The sequence below is a fragment of the Myripristis murdjan genome, chromosome 23 (assembly GCF_902150065.1).
Source record: "Myripristis murdjan chromosome 23, fMyrMur1.1, whole genome shotgun sequence".
Classification (NCBI taxonomy): Eukaryota; Metazoa; Chordata; class Actinopteri; order Holocentriformes; family Holocentridae; genus Myripristis; species Myripristis murdjan.
The window spans coordinates 19110499-19127734 of NC_044002.1; the positions used below are offsets into that span (position 1 = coordinate 19110499).

The 17236-nt window shown below is 43.6% G+C and overlaps 1 protein-coding gene across 4 annotated transcripts in view; it reads left to right on the forward strand.

Annotated features, from left to right (window-relative positions):
* Positions 1-552: 552 nt before the first annotated feature.
* LOC115354888 (pleckstrin homology domain-containing family A member 5-like) overlaps positions 553-17236 on the forward strand; it is a 207084-nt gene continuing 190400 nt past the window's right edge. For all 4 annotated transcript variants that reach the window (XM_030045399.1, XM_030045397.1, XM_030045398.1 and 1 more), the window contains exons 1-3: positions 553-681; positions 818-894; positions 1828-1885. In XM_030045399.1, the coding sequence (XP_029901259.1) occupies positions 590-681; positions 818-894; positions 1828-1885 (227 nt within the window). In that variant the 5' untranslated portion in view covers positions 553-589. The remainder of the gene's footprint in view (positions 682-817; positions 895-1827; positions 1886-17236) is intronic.

Sequence of the window (17236 nt, forward strand, 5' to 3'; positions counted from 1 at the left end):
TCCTATAATCTTATTATCATAGTAATCCAATAATCAGTTTTACAAATATTAAAGCCCCTATAGGATTATCACAAGTCCATAGATAGATACTATAGATAGGTAGGTAGGTAGATAGGTAGATAGATAGATAACATTTATATCAATATAAAGTACTGTAAGGTCACTATAAAGTCATTATTGAGCATCACAGACACATAAGTCCCAATAGGAATACTGTAATATTAAATGGGAGATAAAAATGCCATAAAGTACGATAAAGTCATTGTAAACTCATCATTGACACCTTAGTCACACTAAAAGTCCCTAAGGGAATATAATAGTAATAACAAAGATATTCCTTTTTATTAGGTTCACCTCAGTTCTCAAGTCATTCGCTATTTCTTCGCTCATAATACGAGTCTGCCAAAAAGAAAATATCACCTCTGCAAACTTGTCAGAAAATTATTGATTGGCGTCTCTATCTCCCAGGCACGGTCCCGCCTCCTGAGCGCGCGCGCACGAGGAGTTCCTTGTGCGCGCCGGAGGCACGCGGCGCCGCGCAATCCAGCCTCTGTGTAGTAACCCAGACCAGTACAGTTCTCAGCTAGACATGGCGGCGGATCCTAACCCGGACTGGCTCTCCTGCCTCCCCTCTACTTGGAGTTATGGGGTGACTCGGGACGGACGCATATTCTTCATCAAGTAAATATCACGCGGATACACCTCATGGATACGCGTTGGTTAATCTCCCGACGCATTTTTTGCTTTTCTTTTTTGGGTATTAGGTTATTAGGTTCCCTGTTCACCTTTTCCCCCCTCCGTTTCCTTCTATCAACAGCGAAGAAGCAAAGAGTACAACCTGGTTGCATCCTGTTACTGGAGAGGCTGTTATAACGGGGCACAGAAAAACTCCAGGTAAACGCTTTATTCTAAGGTTTCTGTTTCTCTGCAAGGAGAAAAAAACGCGCACACACGCACCGCCGGGAAAGGTTATCTGCGCGTCACGGGGAAATGGGACAACTTGCAGGGGGAAACGTGAGGAAAAAGACGAGGGAAAATCCTTCTCTCTGCAGCAAAAGCAACAGCCTCCGCTCCCCTGCTCTGCTCTCCTCTCCCTGGCGGACCATTACGCACGGCTTCCCCGCTCATTTCACCTGGACACTTTGCGACACACTTTTTAAAAGTTCCGTCACGTAGGCTTGAACCGAGCCGATTCCCTGCAGTGACATTTGACACATTTCTTATACGAGTATAATTGGACGTGCCTGCCTTTCCTGCCCGCCGCTGCTGCCGCTGCTGCTGCTGGCGCTGCAACAGCTGCTGCAAAACATAATTTCTAACCATTTATACGCACCGCGGCTGTATAACAATGCATCACATCCGTGCACCAGTGCAATGCCCTTACTCTGTTTCACGGCCGCGGCACGAAATTTAACACTCCTCCTCTGCAATAGGAGCGGGATGACGGGTGGAAAGGCATCGGCGCATGCAGATCAGCGAGGTTTCCAGTCCATTTAAATGGCTGGGGCATGATCACTAAAGGGAATAGAGACCAGATGATAGAGCAATCCCGCAATATCGCAAATGGAAATTCGGGAGGGTGCAGAGAATTGCGTAAAGTGCAAGCACAGGGGAAAACAAATTACCTATTTCTGGTCTAGACACTGCATTGCTGTGTGCAGGTGTGTGTGTGTGTGTGTGTGTGTGTGTGTGTGCTACTATTGGCTTCTCTCATCACAGCTGCTTATGTTTCTGGCTCTTCTTTTTCCCCTCCCTCTCTCTTCTCTCTCTCTCTCTCTCTCTCTCTTTCTTTCTTTCTTTCCCTCCCTCCCTGTCCTGTCCTCGCAGATTTACCAACAGGATGGGAGGAAGGATACACATTTGAAGGAGCTCGCTGCTTCATCAAGTGAGTTGGAATGTGTGGAGAGAGAGAGATATAGAGATTGATAGATGGGGAGAGAGAGTGAGAGAGAGAGGCGGTTGATTTGCTCTCTCGCTCTCAGGCAGTGAGTGGCTGCTTTGTTTGGTCGGTAGGCAGAGAGATTTCCCTCAGCTCTCATCAACGCCCACTTCTCTCCCTCTGCCCTGCTCAGTGCTGCTGAAGGAATTCGCAAATATCTCTCTTGGCCTCGCATATGCACACACACCGACAAACACACAGAAACACATACACGGACACGGACACACACACACACACACACACACACACACACACACTGATTGAATGCGTACATGCTCTTGTCTCTGTCCCTTGCTGCTGTTCAGACACTCTACCTATCACTTGCGCTCTGTCTGTCTGTCTGTCTGTCTCTCTCTCTCTCTCTCTCTCTCTCTCTCTCTCTTTCTCTCACACACACACACATACATACACACTTGTATGGATATGCTTTGGAACAAGTCATTGCTGTCAGTGGGACGTAAGTTTGACAAGCATGTGTGACTCAGCCTGCTCTGCTGCGCTGAACAGGCTCTACTTGTTGGCGTGCTGTGTTAGTGTGTGTGTGTGTGTGTGTGTCTGTTTGTGAGAGTGTGTAACCTCCCTGGGGTTATTACTGACTCTAGCTCCTTGTCCACATTTGCGCACATGTATATTTTGTGGACCTGTCTGACTACAAAAATGCCTTACAGCACCCATACACCCACCCACACCCAGATGCACACACACACACACACACACACACACACACACACACACACACATACACACAGAGTTCGAGAGCAAACACTTTAATTGTATCTCCCTCTACCTACTTTTCTACCTAGTTTTCCAGCTTTTGTGTATACAGTCTGTGGCCATTTTGAGAGCAGCAGCTGACACATATGGTGAGCTAATATAGCCCCTCTATAAATAGCACAACACCGCTGCTCAATGGTATGTATGAATGCATAAACATACTGCATGTGTTCATGCAAGCACATGGGCGTGCATGCATGCACATGTCAATACACACAAACATGTAAAGTGCACACACATTGATTTTTGTACACTGCAAAAAGATCGCCAAATCAAGTCAATTCTCTAAAATTAAGACTCTAATTTAGTCTTAATTTGGCATTTTCCTCTTTTTAGTGACAGTAGAGAGAGACAGGAAAGGCAGGGGAGAGAGAGGGGGTTAGGACATGCAGCAAAAGGCTCGGACTTGAATCGAACAGGGGCTGCTGCAGTTAAGGACACAGAATGGGTACATGGTATGCGCTTTACCAGGTGAGCCACTGGAGCGCCCAAATCCTGTTTGTCTTAAAAGGTTTCTGACAAGTGACAAAATCTGTCAGAGATAGTCTGAGATAATCCCACTTCTTTCCTATGCCAATCAATAGGATCTTCTTGAATCAAGTGTCATTTTCCTGATCTTAGTGTGCCTATCTGCCTTTTTCCGCCTAAGAGTTCACTTGTAAAAACGCATAAATGTCATTGCTAACCACGAAACAGAATGAACTGACTTTACATGTAACGCATCACACAATGTACACATTATAAAATCCAAAATTCTCTCCAAAAAGGCAATATTGCCCATGCATTGGCCTGCTGGTATGATCTTCTTATTGGTATTATCTGGAAGAACATGGTTTATAGAAATAAAGACAAATGGCAGTTCATTGAGTGAAAGATTCTTGAAACAAGTGGAACTGCATTGCAACCAAGTGAGTGGGATTATCTCATCCCATAGGCAGATTTTTCTCATTGCTTTCAGGAAAACAAGATTTTAACTCTGAATATGAGACTAAATGACTTGTTGATGGCTTTTTTGCATTGTATTGTTTTGCCTGAGTCAGATTGGACTGCAGGCTTAGGAGCAGCACAGCCACTTTCACTCTTGAATACAATGGGCAGCATTGAACAATTAGACTTATATCCATCGAACAGCTCTGAATCAACACATTTCTTCACATCCTTCAAATTCCACCCAAATTCCTCATCGGTCAGCAGCTGTATCAGTCCATTATTGGAGGCTTCACCCCTCTGCACCCTGCATATCCATGCCTTTGAAGGGCACTGTTGCCTTTTGAATGCCTATTGACAAGCAGTGACTTCCCAGGCTCTCTTGGGTGAGAGCGAGGGCTCAGAGAGGCCTCGCCTTTGTTTCATCTTGCAAGTTTCCCCTTTTCAGCTTTATTTATGTCTTTGGGTGATCTTGCGCAATTTTTCTGAAACTGTTTTATAAGTAAATTTGACAGGAGCTGCCAACATGATTTGCTGTATTACAGCCCAGTGGGGGGTAAAGTCACTCCTCAGCTGAAATGCCATCTCTTGGCAGTTGTGTTCAGTCAGCTGTTGGTTTAAGACCACAGTGATTCAACAATAAGCGTTCATGCAATCCTGGTATAAGAGCAGCAAAGCTCTCGGAGAGCCCGTGCAATGTGAGCGCCGACAGGAAGAGGCGGTGCTGCCCTTCCATCTCTGCTGTGTGAACCACGGCATCTTCTGTCCAAATCGTAAGTTCTTCCAGGGAGAAGCGATACATGGAGGTGATGGGCCACATTTTCACTTGTGTTGTTGCAGGGGTCGCATTTAGATTCAGTTCAATGTTTTATGCTGCTGCATTGTCTTTCAGATGTCTTTTAGACTTTTTTTTTTTTGGTCTTCGACTACCAGGATTTTGAAATGCTGCCAAGGTGTTAAGCTGCGCACAGCTACCCAGGCACTCTCCCGATTGTCCATGATATGTCAAAGAAATTTGACTTTCAACAAAAGATGGCACCTCTTGTAAGGCAACTGAAAGAACGTTCAACACAGAATCTCTGTCTTTATGAGAGATTAGCAGTTTTCAGTCTTTGAGTCCAGTTGCTGATAGTTTGTTTTCAGATTGCGGTATGGCAGCTCTTAGCATTGCTCGGTGATTGCCTCTTTTTTGTTCTCATGTATTGAACCTAGGGCTCAGCGATTTGGACAAAATTAAATGTCACAATTTTGACCAAATGCCTTGATATTGATATTTCGATGATGTTGTTGGGATGACTTCTGGTGCTTTCATAAGATACTTAGTAATGTGGATATGATGACAAAGCCTCCAGAGACAAATGTTAGAATGGCTAGAACAGTCTGATGCTGCATCCCTTTACTGTGATGCAGCTTTTAAAACCAGGAAAAGACAACACCTATGCCAAATCATGATATTAAGATATCCAAAATATGAGATTATGTCTACCCTCAAATAACCCTAGCCCTAGCCCTAATTGAACTATGAACTGTTGTTGTCACTCCACTGTACGCTGGATGCCACCTGCCTTGGTGTCATGCGAGAAGTCATTTCAAAATTCTTCAAAATGTGGAACTACTAAAAATGGCACTCTCAGTTTTACTGATCTGTACCTAAAGAGAGCAGTTTAAAGGGCAGTTCCACTCAGATTCACCCTGGGCCACATTTTCCAACCTGTCTCGTGTTACTTTTGAGACAAGTTTCGGTTTCTGTTTGCAAAAGAAGTGCAGCCTCCAGCGCACTTAGCCCTCTGCCAGCGAGCAGGTGCTGACAGATCATAGTAAACATGGTGGTATACCATTGAATTTGCCTAGGATTGTATTGCCAAGCTTAAATCACTTCACCACTCACAGAGGGCAGCCATGGTAGAAATATCAAATGTTAACGCACTGCTGCAGCACTTTTGCTCCCAAATCAAGGGGGAATTTTTTTCAGAAAATGCAAATTTTGTTCCTTTTTGGGGCATTGGAGTGTGCAAGGAAAGGTCTGGCAAGCTGTAGTTTGCCACATTGGAGTTGTGTAACACCCACTCACTCCTATCAACAACTCAACCCTTGACACAGACTACATTATAGTGACTGTGGAGGAAAGTTTGCAGTATTAGTGGATGATAGTTCACTGCAAAAAAAAAAAAAAAAAAACTCCATCTTAACAGGTCATCTCGTCTAATATTCAGTGTTAAAATTGTGTTTTTCTCCGAATATTGTGAAAAAATCTGCCAGTAGGTTGAGATAATCTCAATGTTAATCCACTTGTTTCCAGATTTTTCCTGAGTCATGTGTCATTTTGTTGATTGTAGCAGGCTGATCTGCCTTATTCCAACATGTTTATACTTGTTTCCAGGTGAAGTCCTGCAACAAGTGAAACTGCATTGGAAACAGGTGGGATTATCCCATCCCACTGACAGATTTTTTCACTCGTATTAAGAAAAACAACATTTTAAGGCTCAGTAGGAGGCACAAAATGGAGTTTTTGCTATGCTACAGTTGAACAGATGCAGAATAGGATGCAGTTTTAGTAGCTACCGCAGCATATTATGCGTCAAATGGCGCTAATGTACCCCTACATTGCCTCTGTTTTCCAAATCCAAATGGAACCACGCCTGGCTGCGAACAGACTGACAAGCGCTTTAAAGTTTGGCTTAGCTTTATGAGGCTGAAAAATAGCGTTCCCAAAAGCAATACCTGGAGAAAATTGATTTCCTGCAATGGAGGCAACAGCTCCCTTGCTCGGGCTTGGTGTAACCTGAAAATATGTTGTGGTCTGTCTCGGTCCCTGCAGCCCGCCGCTCCGCCTGCAAAGGTCGTCAAGAGGTGTCGGCTTTCTCGTTCACCTCTCTGTGTCTGCGTCCGTCTATTGCTTCTCTTCTTCTTCTCTCTCAACATTTCCTCTCCTTCCCTCTCTCGCTCTCTCTCTCTTCTCTCCTTTTGTCCGTCTGTCCTGTAATAAAGTCCCAATGGATGCTATCAAGGGGTCCCTGCGCTGTGGATTTGGTGTTGGTCTCTATCTGCCGCACCTTGTTAGGTTTAAGATTGACAGTCTATCTTCTCGTTACACAGACACAAACAGTGTTAGAGGCCTCTTGGGTCCCACTCACCGCCAGAAAAAAAGTGTAGAGTTTTTATAGTGCATATGTATGTGTGTGTACATTTCTTTTCTACCACCAGACTTACTCTGTGCCTATGTGTATATATATGTGTGTGTGTGCGTGTTTCCTAGAGACCTTACTGTCTCAGTGGCTAGGCTGCCCTCCTCTATTCTGTCAAGTCACCGAGTCCCAGGAGAAATCTCCCTGCAGCTTCTCTTTTGACGTCTATCTCTCCCTCCCTCCCTCTCTCTTTCTCCCCCTCTCTCTCTCTTCTCTGTGAGTCTGTGTCTCTCGCCCGCGCCCCATCTCTAGTGGACGCAGAGAAGATCAGACCGCAGCATGACTGGCTGGAGCTGTTTGATGTTTTCTTTCACTGAGCACTCCCAGGAGGCTTTCCGACTCCCCGTGTGTGTGTGTGTATGTGTGTGCATAATATAGTCCCCGCAGGTATCCAGTTTCTGAATCCGTCCATCTGTGCATGTGTGTGTGTGTGTGTGTGTGTGTGTGTGTGTGTGTGTGTGTGCGCACTATATAGTGTGCAGCTACCTAACCTCTGAATCTGTCTGTGTGTGTCCATGTGTGGTTTTTATGAGTAACAGAGGCATTAGCCTTGCAGGTAGCAAAAGTGTGACCTAGCTGCTCTGTCTTATTCTCTAGATATGTGTGTGTGTGTGTGTGTGTGTGTGTGTGTGTGTGTGTGTGTGTGTGTGTGTGTGTGCTCACTTATGCAGAACGGAGCCAGCCGTGTGGCCACCCTCTCTTCCTGCAGCATCAGATGACATCAGCAGCTAGACACCACAACTGATCACAACCACTTATCATTCCAGTCAGGACATATATACACACACACACACATTCACACATTCACATATGCATATATACACACACATGCAGACATCCTGTGTCCTATAGACCTATAAGGCTCTGATGTCACTACATGGCTTTTTGGAACATTTCCAGTATTAAATCTTTTGTCTGTCTCCTATTGACAAAGTGAATAGGGTTTTGGACCAACGTATCTTTTTACATGTAATGAGCAATACAATTTTCACTGCAAAATCTCCATCTCTCTCATTTAGTCTCATATTCAGTGTTACAATCTTTTTTTTTTTGCCTTCAAACAAGGTCAAGAAATCTGCCAGTGGGATGAGGTAATCCCACTTGTTTCCAGCACTAATCAACCTGTCTCCAGTGTTCTTTCCTTCATCCTAGTGGGCCGATCTGCCTTATTCTGCCTAGTTTCAGCATATTTATTCTTGACCAGAAGATAACAGAAACAAGTGAAGCTGCACTGGAAACTAGAGGGATTATGTCATCCCGCTGGTATAGAAAAACAATATTTTTGACGCTGAATATGAGACGGAGTGGCTTACTAAGAAAAACATCATCTTTGAAAAAAAAATATTGACACAGCCATTGCTAGTCTGCAGCCTTTCTGATGAAAAAGTCAGTCAAGGTGAGTAGCTTGTGAACGTGCACGTAGATGTCGATGGTGAACAGCGTTTATGCTAATCTCACCATGGCTGCTATATAGATAAACGTGCACATGCAGCTTCAAAACTGATCATAATCCACCTCCGTTAATCTAAGCATGAATAGGAGCGCAATCATCAGAAGCGACAAGAGTCAGTATTTTAGCCCCCATTCATTTTCACATCGGGATGGATCTGGAATCTCTTATTTGGCCTATAATTTACGCCAGCCTACACAAGTCTTTTCATCAGCTCGCGTGTTTCCAGCCCTGCATATCTAACTTGGCCCTGTCTGGACGGGGAGGCGTGTCGCCAGGCTCGGCTTCGGGCTGATTTATCGAAAGCAAGACGGGACAGACAGTATCCATGCATGATGAACACAGCTGATGGAGGTTAGTGATGGTGATATACAGCGGGGGGAAAGGACACACGCGGGACAAATGCACACCACATTCAATAACCACAGGCAGCGGCGGAGGCACCCGCTCAGCACCCTGCCAAGGTCCTCACCGCATAAATGAAGGATGGCGAGGCGTTGAAGCACTCCGATTACTTTTGTGCGGTATCTATCAATGCATTATTAACGAGTTTTTTTTTTTTGCAGTCGAGAGAAAGTGAGAGCCGTGCCCCTTACTCAAAACACATGTCCCGTGGATCATTGGGGCTTCTGTCAGGGGAGAAATTGATATCTCTGCCTGTGCTTTTTTACAAAAAGCTCTTGTTCTTTGATTGTGAGGGACTCACACCAAAACCTGACATTTACCGTTGATGCTTTAGATCAGGGGTTTTCAGACTTTTCCATGCTCCAGACCCCAATTTGTTCCCCAAATTGACGAGTCCCATTTTTAGTGATGTGTCCTACAGGGACCTTGATATGAAATGGTTTTGGTTTGTTTCAAGTATTAAATTGTTTCGATGTTTAGATACTTAAACACGGACAGATTGAGATCGAAAGTGATGAGACAGAAACACTGTTAAAATAATCACCCGTCCATTTTTTTGCATCTTACCAAATTCCAATTGATTATAATGAAAGTGATAATAAACTACTCCCCATTTTGCTGAGGACCCCTGGAATGCCCTCAAAGACCCACGAGAGTCCCTGCAACCCCACTGTGAAAACCACGGCTTTGGATAACTGGCATTTTTTGTGTCATCGAACTCCTTTATAGCCGCGCTGGAAATATCTTGACATGACATCGTGTCGTCTGTGTTTGGCCAGTTATCCGTCGGAATAAGAAAAATAAACCATCAAACAACAAAAATGTGCCCAGAAATGCAAGGCGCCGTGCCAGTGGCTGTTTTTTTTTTTTTTTCCCAACAGTGTTCAAGTGTTTTTAGGTTGGATTTTTACTGAAGACATTGTTTTGGAAGGGAACATGAAGGCTTGCTGCCTCAGATGAAGCCCTTAGATGTGCAGAAAATGACAGATCCTCTTTTAAAAGTGCACCGTAGCCAGTTTGGTATCCGCGCTTACACACTCTAGTCTGACATATAGCTGACCTTTGACCTCTCGCAGCGCCGACGGTTAACAAGCAAGGCCTCACTTGTAGATTAATCATTTGGCCTCCAGAACATGAAACAGGGAGATGAGAGAGGAGAAGAAGAAGAAGAAGAAGAAGAAGAAGAAGGAGGCGAGGAGGAGAAGTTTTCAAAGCTTCTCTGTGTGGCGCAGCCTCACGATGCTCCCACTCCCCTTCTAACCAAGAGAGCGAAGGAGGCGGAGGGATGAATAAAAAATGAGTAGATAAGGATGGACAGGCAATGAAAGAGAATAGGAGAGTGGTTTTTGCGAATGTAACCTGGAACTTACACCAAGCGAGGGCTGGAGGGGGGGGGGTCAGTCATGTTGGGCCACTTCGCTTGTCTCTCTTGATCCTTTTCTTTCTCTTCCCTGTGTGTGTGCATGTGTCTGTGTGTGTTCTCTTTCTCTCTTTCTTCTCTGTGTGTGTGTGTGTGTTTCTTTCTCTGGTTTTCCTTGGCAGCCACTCGGTGCTGTTGGAGCGCCACAAAATAAACAGTTTGAGTAACATGAGCGTACCCCCTCCGCTCTCCGCCCACTGGAGCAGGGCTGGTGTTGCAACCACTGGGCTAGCCCCCAAACTCTGTCTCAGCGTGTGTGTGTGTGTGTGTGTGTGTGTGTTTGTGTGTGTGTGTGTGTGTGCATTTGTATGTCATGCTCTGTGAAGCTCAAAAGGACTACGATGCTGCATACATGTGCATGTACTGTATGTGTTTGTATGCATGAGGGATGTGCATGACTCACAACTGAAGGGTGAGAGGGTGAGATCGTCAATCTTACTTATCTCCCCCTTTTGAATGTAGCGTTTTTAACATTTTGCTGTAAAAATGCCACATTAAGAAAACAGATGTAAGAATAAAACACAAAAAACTGCGAATTCTCTTTTCAGTACCAGCTGGGAGTTAAAAAGTAGATGGCTGTTTCTGGATTTTTGGACAAAACTAGTCATTCGTTTTGGAATCAGCTGCAAATGAGGAACAGAATAGTCAACCGCAAAGCAGATGGACAATTGCCTCTGCATGAAAAGTGAGTCGGCCGCAGCGAGAGGAGGCGTTCTCTCTCGATGAACAAGAGTCAGATTTGTGGCACCGCACCGCATCGTAATACCCATCCTCACCCCTAACCCTCCTCTCTTTTCCTGACAACCATCGTCTACATCCATTGTCTCTTGCCGCGCTCCTCCAGCTGCGGACAGGCCGCTTGTTGCAGCTCCCAGTCTCCCAGTCAGACAGCCACTATTGTTTGATTTTGCTTTTTTATATTTTATTTACGCAGCAGCTGTCAGGATGTGCTGATTCCCTGATCATTGGTCGTATAACTTTGCACGGTTTTGTGAACTGCATTTATTTATTTATTTATTGTAGGGTTTTTTGGAGTTGGCATACATGGGCATTGATGCATGTGCAAATGTGCATGCATTGAACTCACAAAAATGCACATACCTAGTGTGTGTGTGTGTGTGTGTGTGTGTTTATGCAGCTTGGTAAAACTTTAAAGGACAATTTAGCTATAAATAAGTCAAATTTGCATACATATGTCTCTGTGTGTGCAGTTACAAATGTGCATGTCCATGTTTGAGTGTGTGTGTGTGTGTGTGTGTGTGTGTGCATACATGAGCCCTCCTGTGTCATTATCCAACCCCCGAAAAACAAACTTCTGAGTGAGTCAAAATCCATCACATCATTTTGTTCTGCGATTGATCATTGATTAGCTGGATGTGGAACAGCTCGCCCGCTGTAAAGCCCTTGGAGACAAGCCGGCGATGAAGGGTTACATGTGTCGTTACGTGTGTGTGTGTGTGTGTGTGTGTGTGTGTGTGTGTGTGTGTGTTTACACATGTACCCGAGAAAACAGGACTCAGAGGCACTCATCAAACAAACTGACAGGTTGTCATCGCTGTAGAAAGACACAAAGGTTTTCTCTGTGTGGGTGTGTGTGTGCGTGTGTGTGCGTGGGTGTGTGTGTGTGTGTGGGTGCATGTCTACAAGTGAAGGGTTAGAGCAAGTCTCTTGTGAATAGACAGTGAGATAGGAAGAGAGACAGAGATGTGCACAGAGAGACAGTCTGTGTCACAGCATGCCATCAGCTGAGGCCCAGTGGGCGATAGCCACCTGCACATTTTTGCATTTTAATTTGATCTATTTATGTATTTCTTTTTATTGCCACATTTGTGTTAATGTGCAGTTTTGTTTTCCTCCCTGTAGCTATTGAGCTTACAGTCGCTGCAACAGTAATGATGTTAACTGCAGAGGTGGAGAGGTTAGTCAAGTGCCGTCCTTCACTGGAGTTCTGAGGTGCTGTTAACACAGTATTTCCATTAAGGGAGACTTTGTACTTCTACTGCACGACACTTTCACAGGGAAATCTTACACTTTGAACCGCACTACACTCATCTGACCGCTGTAATTACTGGTTGCTTTGCAGAAGAAGCTTTCCCATGCAAAAGATAAAATCCCCTCCGTTGTCAGAGTGCAAAGCAGCCAACAGGATATGGAGCAATTAGAGCTACAACATTAAAATACTTCTTAGAGGTTATTGCATCAATAATTTCTAGTTAGGTTAAGTTTGCATGCAGGAGTTTTACTTGAATATTTTTTTTCTTTATGGTATAGTAACTTCTAAGGATGCACGATATCAGCATGACATCGGTATCGGCTGATATTGGCTTTAGAAATGAAATATCGGTATCGGCTTGAAATGACGATTTCTGCCTATATGACATGCTGATATGTGAAAGAGGCCAAATCTGCCCTGGTTGTATCTGTTGTCAGGATTTTCTCAGACAGAGCATCATGCAAGCTTGTTTCAGTAGGATGAATCTTACAGTTTTGTTTGAAAGAAAAAAAAAAAAATAAAATCAGCATGTTTTACATAACCTAAGCTGAAATAATTCTCTTATTTTGCCAAGTGGAGTGTTTGAAAAGCATCATATTTTATGTCTGCATCTGCCAGTGGGCCTTCCACAATAAGAGCAGGCGTAATAAAATGTTAATTCTACTGCAGGAGAGAGTTGATGTTCTCTGCCATTAGTTGGAAAGAATAGGATGCTTATATCAGCATTGGCCAAAACAGTTGGAAAATGTTGGCATATCAGATATTGGCAAAAACCTCAATATCGTGCATCTTTAGTAGGTTAATTACTGCACCTGGAGCATCCCTACATGCCATGGCAATCACGGCTTTACAACATGCCACTGAAGCAATTTTGACTTTGGGTTTAATTTTAGAGGGAAGGTGGAGCAAATGTAGAGAGAGAAGAGTGTGTGTGTGTGTGTGTGTGTGTGTGTGAGCGAGTGTGTACCATTGCTGTGTGGTCAGACGGAGCGTGAGTAACAGGGCGAGGGGCAGAGGTGAACCGGAGGTGTCACTCGACTACTAGTTCTGCAGGTGTTTCCACCTTAACAAGCAGCACTGAGAGCGGTGACAGAAAGACAAGTGTGTGTGTGTGTGTGTGCGTGCGTGTGTGTGTGTGTGTTTCATACTTACTGCTAGCTGTGGCAGTGGTTTTTGGGACAAAGAGCTCCCAAAGTGGGTCGTTGCCTGGGTGGGGCAGATATACTGATGAATAGTTTCCTGTACAATCTATACACATACACACACACACACACACACACACACACACACACAAACTTGCACACGCGATTGCACTCCAACATGCCCTCCACCCTCTGTTTTAAAGAGTTTTCCATAAATTTCAGATGTTTTTTCTCTTGAAATGCGTGCTCCCTATCCCACCGCAATGGGAAACCTATGAAAGAACTGCTCGTAGATAATTTGGATTAGATTAAATTTAATGATCCCTGTGGGCAAATTGAACCGTTGCAGCTGCATGTAGTGATAGAATAATAAGAATAGGGCGTAAATAAAAATGCAGCTAAAGGGGAGAATGGTTATGCAACCGACAACATCAGCACAGAGGCATTTTGAGTAAACAGGCATGAAAGAAAGTGTGTAAAAAGTCATTAGATCTGGTGTCAGACAGATATTACAAAGCCAGCGTTGTCTCTGCATCTTAGCAGAACTCAACGAGACATACCACAAGTGAGAAATATCAAAGTACACAGTTTAACGTACATTTTGCTTTAGAAGGTAGAACGCTGAAACACCGTCCAAGGAAAAGGTGGAGATTTAAAAAAAAAAAAAAAAAAGCAAAATAATAATTCTCTCGGCAAGCCACTTAATCTTGGCAGCTGTGCTTTATGATTTCCAAAGAGGAATGCTAGCAATGCTAACCAGCAGTTCTGGGCAAAGTCCTTTTTGAAGAACATATTTTCTTTGCAAAGTGACAAGCATCTGGCAAAGCAAATGAACCATAATTGAAGCATCTCATTTTAACCACCATGTTTTGCTATCATCATGAAATATTTCCAAAATAGTAACGATTCTATCTTCTATCATAAACGTTTCTTTTTCTGCAAAGCTCTTATAATCACTTGTAACTTAAACTCATAATAAGCTCTTCTTGTATCTTAGTAGCTGCTGAGGAATTTATGTTTCATCCTTTGTTGATTTGTCTATCAAGAGAGTATTTCACAATCATATATAAACACATTTTCATGAAATGTATTGGGCAGATGGGCCTTGAAATATTATTGATTTTAGCCGGAACTATGAACGTGCTGGAGAAACGGACTTGATTCCAAATCCTGAGGCTATTTTTGCAAGGTTACAAAATCAATGTTACTTCAATCTGCATGATAGGGATCATTTATTTGGTTGTATTAGGAATTGTTCCTAGTTGTTGTTCTAGTCTGCCTTCTAGTTTTGTAGGAGAAGGCATAAGTTCTGTCCAGTGTTTCTCCTACCAAAGGCGGTAAATCTGGGCGTTTTGTTGCGGGGTATCATGAAAGAATTTTGAATTATTGCCATAAGACTCTCCTGCGAAATACTAAATCATCTTTTTTTGAATACTTACGATGTGTCTAGACCAAAAGCGTCGTGATTGTGAGACAACGTTGTTCAGGAGCGGTTCAGTCGTGCACATTTTAAAGAGTAAATCTACCAGCAGAGAAGCAGCCCATCTCTCAGTGCAGCGTAGATTCCTCAATGTCAGCCGGATCCCAGTGGAACCCATCGTAATCTGCCGTGTTCATTATAAAAAAAAAAAAAAAAAAAAAAAAACCCTAAAGTCTCTTTTGCCTATATCTCTATCTGGCTGTGCGGACAGTGGTGCTTCCCTGTGTGTTGCAGCGACTGTATGGAACACACACTTCACCTCAGGGCTCGGTTATGGTTTATGCTAGTGCTGTTGTTGTCGTTCTGTTTGATTTAACGGGACTGGTAAAATGCGTACCCTCCGTTTCTCTCTCCTTCTCAGCAACAGCTGACTGTGCAGTGTGTGTGTGCTTGTGCTGTAGGTGTAATGATTCGTTTGGACCATGCCTAAAGGTGCTATTATTTCTAGACAGTCCTTTTTCCTTTCCGCCTATTGTTGCAAAATGTAGATGAATTAATTTAGCGTGTTTGTGTTGGTTGTCAACCTCATGATTACGCGCATATTGTTGAAAAAATAGACGTGTCGATGTGAAGTGTAATTAACCCACTATACTTTATCAACCCGCCACTACAAAATTCCAAGGGGAAACGCCGCTTTCTTTCTTTTGCACTTTGCAATGAAAGTATTCAGTTTAAAATGTCAGTGAATCCCTCTAACATGCGGCCAGAGAAGTTGTTTTCGTAACTCATGCTTCATTCCGTGACTCCGCACCTCTCCCGCTCCCGTCTCGACTGGCAATTGGACGGCGAATCAGTCGCTTGACCTTGAAACGGGAGCGGCCGCGTCTGGTCCTGTAGCCGAGTGAGCCGTCAAAAACCCCAAAGACACCGCTGACCCCATTTAACCTGACGGGCTCCGAAATGACTTTGACATCGTTCCAGCTCGGTTGATAGGAGGCGTTCGGATCTGTGCATGTAGGCCGCTGATCCCCGGGGGCGGTTTTCGACTGCGAAGGGAATCTGCACTCCTGGAATCAGGGCGGGAAATTACCGGCACCCACCAGACAAACGCAGCTCCAGTGGTGGGCTTTGAAGAACTCGAACTTCATGGATTTACCCAGCGTCTCTCCTGCGTTTACGCCTGCAGACTCTTCTTACTCAGTTGCTACACAGCAGAACGCTGTTGTGAAAACCTTGTTGCTCCAATCCGGTGGTTTATGTGCTATAACTCCAAATGTAGGTTCACATTGGCAACCCTGAAAAAACGCAAAATCACGCAGTCATCAAGTTAACACAAACGCTGCATTTCTCGGTGCCTTAAAAACTGGCTTTGATGTTAAGGTTCTCACAGCAGTAATGTCATGACATCAAGCTCTGCTGTCTGGTTAGTACATCTATGCCTTAACTTCTGATCGCTAAATGCTAAAATCATTGTGGCTGGTGGAAGAAAAAGTTTTCTTTTCTGCCCTAATTAGGGCTTTGTAGCTGACTTTCTTTGTTCCCATGGGGATTCCTGGATAGTCACAGGGTTTTTCCTGACTGATCGTTGCTTTCTTACTTTCAGGTTTGCGGTAGGAAAAAAAAAAAAAAAAAAAAAAAAACACGTCGAAGCTTCATAATGACATGGAAGTATCATCATGACACACGAAAATTACACTGCACTGACTGTTGGCGGCTCGACATCATCTGATAATAAAAATGAGCATTTAGCCTCCATAATGGTAAACAGCAGGGTAAATAATAACAACAAGAAAATCACAGACATCCAGTCATGCCCCATTTGCATTCTGGCAAGCAAAGGGAACTTTATCAGCTAAAAATAAGAGTACACTGCAAAAAGTCCAAATCTTACCAAGATGATTTGTCTTATTTCAAGTAAAAATGTCTTATTTCTAGTCAAAATATCTCATTACACTTAAAATAAGTCATGATCACCTCAGAAATGACTTGTCTTTAGACAATTTTCACTTGTTTCAAGCGAAAATCTACTTGAAACAAGAAACAAATTTTGCCAATGGAACAAGCAAATTTTTACTTGTGACACAAGTGAACAAGTAAAAATTTGCTTGTTCCATTGGCAAAATTTGTTTGGTGACTAGAAATAAGACTAGAAATAAGACATTTTTACTTGAAATAAGACAAATAATCTTGGTAAGATTTGGACTTTTTGCAGTGTAACCGCCCCAGACTTGTAAAAGTTACATTGTGACATAGAGGTTTCCCTGTGACACGTGAAGGTTACACTGACATGCAGAAGTTTGATTGGGATAAGTTAAAGTTTCATTGTGATATCTAAATGTTTCATTGTGAAATAGAAGTTTGGTCGCGACACGCTGACCTTACACTCCTACGTTACATGCCGCGTTGCCGTGTCTCTGCAAAAGGGAGCTGGACGGCTTACGCTGCTGCTGTCAGAATAGTTCAAGTTTGCTCTGTAAATGTTGCACAGTAATAAAAAAAACAAACAGTTTTAAGTGGTTGTAAAAGCCAGCCTTTTTATGACTAAGTTTCTGCACATTTGCACACGGACTCTTGACGAAAA